The sequence below is a fragment of the Colletes gigas genome, unplaced genomic scaffold (assembly GCF_013123115.1).
Source record: "Colletes gigas isolate AHSC1104 unplaced genomic scaffold, ASM1312311v1 Colletes_gigas_Sc00016, whole genome shotgun sequence".
In the NCBI taxonomy this organism is placed as follows: Eukaryota; Metazoa; Arthropoda; class Insecta; order Hymenoptera; family Colletidae; genus Colletes; species Colletes gigas.
Genome location: NW_025106645.1, coordinates 75036 through 83038, shown reverse-complemented (window position 1 = coordinate 83038; position 8003 = coordinate 75036). Strand labels below are relative to the sequence as shown.

At 30.8% G+C, this 8003-nt stretch overlaps 2 protein-coding genes across 5 annotated transcripts; both read right to left on the bottom strand.

The window, feature by feature from the left end:
* Window positions 1-500: 500 nt before the first annotated feature.
* On the bottom strand, window positions 501-4631 carry LOC122400174 (dynein axonemal assembly factor 5-like). The gene is made up of 7 exons (XM_043401487.1): window positions 3926-4631; window positions 3605-3841; window positions 3348-3543; window positions 2964-3270; window positions 1960-2884; window positions 870-998; window positions 501-574 (listed from the first exon to the last, which is right to left on the bottom strand). Exons 1-7 carry the CDS (start codon window positions 4629-4631, stop codon window positions 501-503), a joined length of 2574 nt encoding a protein of 857 aa, XP_043257422.1.
* Window positions 4632-4998: 367 nt separating this feature from the next.
* On the bottom strand, window positions 4999-7178 carry LOC122400117 (phosphoribosyl pyrophosphate synthase-associated protein 2-like). 4 transcript variants are annotated; one of them, XM_043401372.1, is made up of 6 exons: window positions 6983-7178; window positions 6538-6627; window positions 6061-6469; window positions 5718-5990; window positions 5456-5602; window positions 4999-5348 (listed from the first exon to the last, which is right to left on the bottom strand). In XM_043401372.1, the coding sequence occupies exons 2-6, from the start codon at window positions 6612-6614 to the stop codon at window positions 5190-5192; spliced, it is 1065 nt and encodes a 354-aa protein (XP_043257307.1). In that variant the 5' UTR covers window positions 6615-6627; window positions 6983-7178; the 3' UTR covers window positions 4999-5189. The 4 variants fall into 4 exon arrangements, with proteins under 4 accessions (XP_043257307.1, XP_043257306.1, XP_043257309.1 ...); XM_043401371.1 differs by lacking the exon at window positions 6983-7178 and adding an exon at window positions 6777-6975; XM_043401374.1 differs by lacking the exon at window positions 6983-7178 and adding an exon at window positions 6777-6975 and having other exon boundaries at window positions 6061-6461.
* Between the last annotated feature and the right edge of the window lie 825 nt (window positions 7179-8003).

Sequence of the window (8003 nt, the reverse complement as noted above, 5' to 3'; positions counted from 1 at the left end):
GTTCGTCACTTTTCTGGAAAATTCTCGATCCTCCCTCTGGGTTGTCCTGGTCCAATCGGGGTTTGTACCCTGCCCCATCGGTGATCCACGATCCACCCCCGAGCCGAGTGAAGGTGGAGGCTACGCAGCCATGTTCGAAGCGGGCGTATGTGAAAGAAAGCGTGAGAGTCGAGAGAGGAAACGAAGCTAGCGGCCTAAAGCAACCCTTAAGAAAATTTATGACCCTCATGGAAAGAACTGAACGGAACGCGAAGTGAATGTTGTGTTTCAAGACCATCGCAACTCTTAACAGAAATAGCTAATCCGTAATAAACTAAAAGAAGGAATGACGGAAACTCCGATTCGACACGGCCTTTAGAAAATAAACTAAGTATCTCAAAGAAATGCCTTCCTTTCTCTCTACTTTCCCCAGCTTGATCGCCCACGTTGAAAAGCATACAATTGCATTGTTCATTATAATACGCTGGTCTGTTTGAATTTCGCTCTTAATTAGAATGCAGTTACAGGACTCTGCACTCTACGGTGAGTAATCGGGTTTCAATTAATTCCCGTTGTGACGCTATGTACATTAAACCTACATTCACGTGATAGCGTAACATTATAATTAGCAGACTACAGATAACAATAGGGAATTTTTCGAACAAATGTCGCTAATAGACTAGGTTTTGTATAATGTGCCAATATTTCTATCCATTATATGTTAATTAGAATAATGCATATTCTTAATTAGAATAAAACCGTGACATTTGTCATTTACAGATATTAAAATATTTTTAGGAAATATGCAAAATAATTTTTCCATTAATATTTATTTTGGATATATGAATATATTCTAATTAAAATGCATCACTTTCATTGATTTTAATTACCTCTTAAAATATATGAACAATGCTCTAAAAGTGTTTCTATACCTTCTTGATTCCTAAAATTTGTTTTACAGTTTTGAAGTTTTTGGTAGAGTAGTTCTGGATGCACTCTTGCTAATTCTTTTAAATTTTCTGAAAAAATGTTTAGATTAATAGATGGTTCTGTAAATAATAGAGAAGGTAAAGAAAATATGTGCAATTATAATTCACTATATAGTAAAAAAGAAAGAATATGTTAGTAGTTAATTAAATAACAAATGTGTAATGTAAATATGTAAACTGGAAATCATTCTAAGTATAGTAGACAAAGATTAAAAAATAGATAATAATGTAAGTATTCCCTTGTCAAGAGACAAACACGAATAAGAAATAATGAATAACGAATAACAATTAATTATTTATTCGCTGTTTTTATTCAAATAGTACCCAACACTGCTGCATGAATGTGTTAAAATAAAATCTTAAGGGGTAAGACCACTGTAAAAACCTGAAATAAAGCGTTTTATTGCGATTTCTTTTTTTTTGATGGATAGAAAAGTAAGAGGATAATAATATTCAAGAATGTTACAAAAAAATATTTATTCAAAAATAGTGCAAAACGACTGCAGTATGCATGTTTTGAATTTGAGTATATGAGTATAGCTAGAGAAATACGTAGGGGATTATTGAAACATTAATTTTTGTGTGATTGGCGAGCATTTGAAGTACAAAATTCAATTTTATACAAAAAATGGGGCAATCATTTGTCAATAAATAATGTTAAAATTAACTTATCGAAGATCCCCTACGTATTTCTCAAACTATACTCATGTAAATTAGGAGAAAATTTTTTGTTTTTTTCCAGATAGAAATTTGCATCAATTACACTGTGTGCCATAGAGCGCCTCAAATTCAAAACACGCTTCGCGAGAATGGCTCCAGCGTCGACATTTTGCACTATTTTTGAATAAATAAATTTTTTTTTGTATCACTTAACGACATGGTTAATAACATTCTTGAATATTATTATCCTCTTACTTTTCCATTCATCCAAAAAAAAAACGCTTTATTTCAGGTTTTTACAAGTCTTACCCCTTAACATAAATGTACTTACCTAACATAACATTTTGAAATTCGCTGTCTGGGTCATCCAAATATATTACAGTTGTAGTATATAACATTTCTATGTGCCCTTTGTTGAAATGTAAATCATAATTTTTAGGTATAGAATTCCAAACTTTTATTAAAGCTTCCAATGATGCTAATCTAATATCATCACATCCATCATCAAGTCTTTTCAAAAGTATAGGATAGATTTTATGTATGTGTTCTTCAGTGAGATAGTCAAATCTTTTTCTGATGCATATTACTAAATACATAGCTCGTAAAGAATATAGTCTACTTTTCTTAGAGTTATCATCTGCAAGACTAATCAAGACTGGGATTATTTTGTCAAGTACTGGACAAATATTATGTTTCATAAAATATTGAGTGTTTTCTATCGACAGATCTTTTTCATATTTTTCGAAGAATGCACATAAACAGGATACTGCAGCAGTTCGTATAGTTTCAGCGACTCTTCCAACGGTCCAAATTAATCCTGGAAGTATACAGTCTTCCAGAAATTGATATGATAATTTTGAATCTATTATTTTATCTGAAGAATCTTGATTAAAACATTGCGATAATACAGTAAAATATTGTAGTCTCAATTCAGGGTCAGCATCATTTGTCATGACACTTTTTAGAATTGATAACATAATGTCCATATCAAAAGTGAAAATTGTTTTAACATGTATTAGACATGCACAGAAAATTTGAGACTCGGGACTATGTTTTGACCATGATTTATAATCAGAAAGTGATGAAATTAGTTGCCCAATGTATTCGCTATAAAGTTTTTCAACATTATCATAGCAATTAATATCTGCAAGGACATTCAATAATTCTTTTGCTTCTAGTTCCATATAATGATTTTTTGCCATTGATAAAACAGTGAATATTGCTATGAATAAATCTTCTGATATAAGCTTACAATCCTAAAAATTTTTAAATATATTAACTATAAGAAACAGTACTATTTTAAATATACAAAAATTTATAAAATGTGAGACAAACCTCTTTGCAGATTAAAATTAAAGAACGGCAGCAAGAAAGTATTTGTTTTTGGTATGTCTCTTTTGTACTTTGACAGATATGTGGTTGTTGTAAGAATTTTCCAATGTCTTTCAACAATGGAAGAAGAGTATAACGTTCAAAACCTCTTAAAATTGCAGAAAATACTCTTAAGTGACCTGCAGATGGATTTTCTTGGAGGGTAGGAAGTATTAAATGACAACAAGTTTTTGGATGTACAAAATATCCTAAATATTCTGCTGCTCTTTCAATATTTTCTACAACTCTATTGTCTTCATCATTGCACGCTCTATTGGACAATTTATTGTGAATTAAAAGTACATAAAATTGAAAATTTGACAATTCAATTAAAAATGATACATTTACCGATATATAGGGGGTAAGAGTTTTTGAATATGTTGCGTTACACCTTCTTCTATATTTAAAATGAATACACAAAGTAATTGTGCAGATCGTACTCTTATGTCTGCCATCCAATCACTTAATTCTAAACTAATTCCGTTTATTAATTTACTAAAAGTTTGCTGTGCTATGACACGACATCCCAAATTTGGCCTTACAACTGTAGAAGGTTTATTAATAATCTAAATAATATTTAATTATAATTAACACGTTTAACGTACCATTAGGATAATGATCAGGATCTTTGATAAGAAAATCCATTTTATCCTTGAATTTTTCATCATTATCATTTTCTTGTATGTATAATTGTCCAGCAGCATCCCAAAAATTTGCAGCTTTCTCCCTAATTTCTTTGAACTCATCATGAAGGCCTGTTAAAAGTAATGGTAGAATCTTGTGCCACCAACTATATCGATCCTTTAATTTTAAAAGCCAGCATCCTGCTACCTCTATTACAGCTACAAGACATTATAAATTATATTTAAAATAAAAACAACTATGTATCGTGAGTACAGTTGAAATAAATAGAACTAATAAAGTACCTGTTCTAACAAGCCCATTTTGATCAAATAATTTTTCTGCTAGAGGCAGAGACACGTTTTCTATAAATGTACTTTTACCATGTTGGATTAGATCTCCTATTGTTGTAATGGAAACAATTCTAACTTTATAATGTTGGTGTGTAAAATTACTCAAAATTGGTTTTACAAATTTCTCAGTTTGCATATAAAAGTATCTTGGTAAATTTTTAGCAAATTCAGATACACAAATACAGCTTTCTCTTTTAATTAGTGGATAATTATCTACTATAGTACGTGTTAAAATGTTTACTAAGTCATCGATATATGGTGCTAATAAATTGTTATATTTTAATATTAGTAATTTTAATAAAGTAACGCATTTCAATCTAACTTCTTCTGAAGTTTCTATTTGCTCCAGAGAACCCAATCTCTTAGATAAAATTGGAAGCAAATACGTAACGTATTTATCGTCAGGTGTTAAATTCAATATAAATAATTTTATAATTTCTACCGTTCGGTCACGACAAATTTCTGCAGAATCGTTCAAAATTTGTAATACAAACTTATTTACAGCATCCCATAAGGGTAATGTTTCATCACTTTGATGGTGTGGTAATTTTAAAATATTTAGAATTTCTGTTAAACCCTGCATTCTTCGTGACTTCTCTCTCGATTGCAACATAACACAAATCCTCGTAAATTCGTAATTTACTGTTTCTACAGACATTCTGAAAGAACCTACAGACTACGGTAACTTTCAAAAACTTTAGAGAATTTACAGGTTTGAAACTGTTTTCATGGACTGTGTATTTCCATAGCAACATTTTTATTGATCCACTTATCTTTATTTGAATGATTATCAACGACATAATTACATTTTCAAATAAGAGGGAATAAAAAGAACTATTCTATTTTCTTTTAAAATTACATTATTATTTTACACTCTAGATTCTAGAGTCTAGAATAATATATTTATGATCTTCACATCTTGAAACACATTTATCGTTTCTTGAATATGAAAAATAAATTGTATAGTTTACAACACTGGATTAAAAGTTAACCCAATATTTTTCAACGTATCTTACACAGGCTCGTTGGTTAGGAAATGTATGTATGTGATAGATGAAACTAGTTAGAAATTTTTAAACAACTCAATTATCTTTAAAATAGACTAGTATGTTCATTTCTATTTAAGACAATAAAAAAACTTAATGGATATGTCTTGATTATGGTCCCTGGACACAGAAACTCACTGTATTTAAGACACATTGTTTTATCGGACTTTTTAATCTTCCAAAGTGACATTTTTAAACAAATATGACATAGATTCTTTGTTGTGAATACGTCTAATAGCTTCTGCCAACAGGATACTGATATCAACAGTCTTTATTTTTGGGCACTGCATCTTTTGAATATCATGAGGGACTGTATTTGTCACAACAACCTACAATAATAGTTACATAATATTACGAATATAAATAATTTTTCTATAAAAACATGCATTGGCATAGACATCCATAGTCTACCAATAACACTCTTAGATGTTGTTACCTCGTCAATTGGAGATTCTTCTATTAATCTTGGAGCGTCAGAGCTTAAAAGACCATGTGTGGCTAGAACATAAATTTTATATGCTCCTCCTTCTTTGAGAACTTCTGCTGCAGCTACATATGATTGAACATCATCTATCATGTCATCCTAAAAATAAGTAGCTTTTCAAACCTATATCCCCCTTGGAAAGTTTTCTTTATCTTTTAATCTAATATCCTAAAATTCATTCTAGTGTAGAGTTAGTATATCTAAACTTACGTACCACCATAATAGCTATACGTCCACCCACATCTCCTACAACATTAATTGGTGGTTTTTCTTTCGCAGGATGCATTGGGACACCAACCCCAACCTCCATTGTTCGTGAAGCCAAAGCAGGAGGAGAATAGCGTCCGTCATTCATATCTGATTCTGCTTCTCGTTGCTCTCCATGAATTACTGCTATACCCAAACGTAATCTTTCTGCATAGCTCGTTGCTTTTTTCGCACTGCCAGGATTTCTTGCAACTATTACTGAATTGTGATAATCTGGAATCTAATTAGACAAATATATAGTTCAAAAATTAAATTTGTTAAAGGTACAACTAGTCACATTGTTTACATACACATTCTTGAATATATTGCAATAGAAAAGGACTAGCACGTAAATTGTCCACAGGAACGTCAAAAAATCCTTGTATTTCTTTCTGATGTAGATCCATTGTAATTATATGAGTTAAACCACTCTTACACAACATTTTTGCTAATAATTTAGAAACTATGCAACCACGTTTACGCATCTTGCATTGCTTAGAGTAAGGTAAATATGGAATGACACCAACAATATTTTTTGCAGAAGAAGTCTTGCATGCATACGCCATGATCAAAAGTTCCATTATGTTGTTGTTTACATCCTTTGTTCCAGTTTGAATAATATAAAGATCTTTACTACGTACAGAATCTCCAATCTCAACCATAGTTTCACGATTCGATTTATGGTATACAGAACATCCTCCATGCTTGACACCTAATCGGCTTTTTAAAAGGAAAATATTACGTACAATATAATAAAATATTAACAATGCATATTCATGAAAACTTACTTGGCAATAAGATTAGCCAGCTCTGGATGAGAATTACCAGCTATGAGTACAATATCCGACGATACTAATTTGTCCATTTTACAGTCACTTCTGAAAAATCAAATGATAAAAGTAATTTATCTTGAAAGTAATATGGTTTCTTGTTTAAAAACTTAGCTAAAGTTCTTTTGTTAGTGCAGTGTAAAAGAAAGTACAGTTATAATCAATTAACGCAATAAGATAGTTTATATGAAGAGTACCTTATAATTTATAAAGTAACTGTAATAAATTAAACATTAATGTCAATTTACGTATTATACAGCACTTGTAATATTGTACATTTGTATTTTAATATTTGAGTAAGCTCATTAATTATATATAACCACTTGATAAAAACAAACGAAGAACCGAACACAATATTACTTCTCCAAACCTTGTTCGCATTAGCTTTGATCGATTTACTGACCTCCTAAACAGCTTAGTGATACTCAAGTTAGAGGGGCGCGAGGCGCGAGCTTTCTGCTACATGCGTACTTTAGACCTTGCTAATATGGCCGTCATCAAATGTCTACACTCTATTAGTCTGTTTCATGGACAATATAGAGTATTACTACCGACGAAGTGTTTTATAATTATAAACTAGACAGTTTAACACGTTCACTGCCAGATCAATACCATACAATATTCTGCAAAAGTAAAATTTTGATTTTAATCCATTGTAAGCTACATAACCTAGAATTTTTTTCAGTACTTATTTTTGCAATCTTGTTATAATTTACAAATTCTATCCAAATTTATTCCCCTCAACGTCTTAACTTGAGAATTAATTTTTCTAGTATCATAGTGATAAATCCTGTCACCCATATATGGGTGACGTGGCAGTTAAGTGTTAAAGGAATTTGTCTTTGTATTGGTTTTACAGTGTGTCATGTACAATCATACACAGGCTATAAGATTTACCGCTTCCTAGATTTATGCTTGGGAAATTGTTATTACACATTTAGAATGAAGATAATTTGGAAATAAATACATTAATATATCTTAATTTAATATGCAATGTAACACATTAAATGTATTTGAGAATAACGTATTGAAATCATGAGTCACTAAAAATCGTACATACGTGAAAAATAGATTATTAGTATAGCTAATAGAACAGTTAAGAAGGTGACATAATCTCTCTTTCAATATTTTTTGAAACGACTACGACTAGTTTCAACAGCTCCTATTCGTCTTAGAATCGATTTAACTAAGTTTTCACAAAACTCAGATGAAATTACGTTTAAAACATCATAATTTCTGAACGGATTGGAGGATTTCAATGTTTCGAAATGCAAACAACGCGTATTTTAGTGGAGAATATTGAGAAATACCAAGAATGTTCGAAAAGTTGTTCCTTAACTCCGTAAAGTGAAGAAAACACCATAAAAATGGTCCCATTTTTAAACAGCTATAACTCCTGCAATAGTGAATATATTTCAATGAAA

Excerpts from the sequence above, each read along its gene's own strand:
- LOC122400174 (XM_043401487.1), bottom strand. The coding sequence starts at position 4,631 with ATGTCTGTAGAAACAGTAAATTACGAATTTACGAGGATTTGTGTTATG. Across the intron at positions 3,842-3,925 it reads AAATGGGCTTGTTAGAACAG|CTGTAATAGAGGTAGCAGGA; the intron begins GTACTTTATTAG and ends AATGTCTTGTAG. Across the intron at positions 3,544-3,604 it reads TCCTGATCATTATCCTAATG|TTGTAAGGCCAAATTTGGGA; the intron begins GTACGTTAAACG and ends AACCTTCTACAG.
- LOC122400117 (XM_043401372.1), bottom strand. The coding sequence starts at position 6,614 with ATGGACAAATTAGTATCGTCGGATATTGTACTCATAGCTGGTAATTCT. Across the intron at positions 6,470-6,537 it reads CTGGCTAATCTTATTGCCAA|CCGATTAGGTGTCAAGCATG; the intron begins GTAAGTTTTCAT and ends CCTTTTAAAAAG. Across the intron at positions 5,349-5,455 it reads AAGAATCTCCAATTGACGAG|GTTGTTGTGACAAATACAGT; the intron begins GTAACAACATCT and ends CTATTATTGTAG.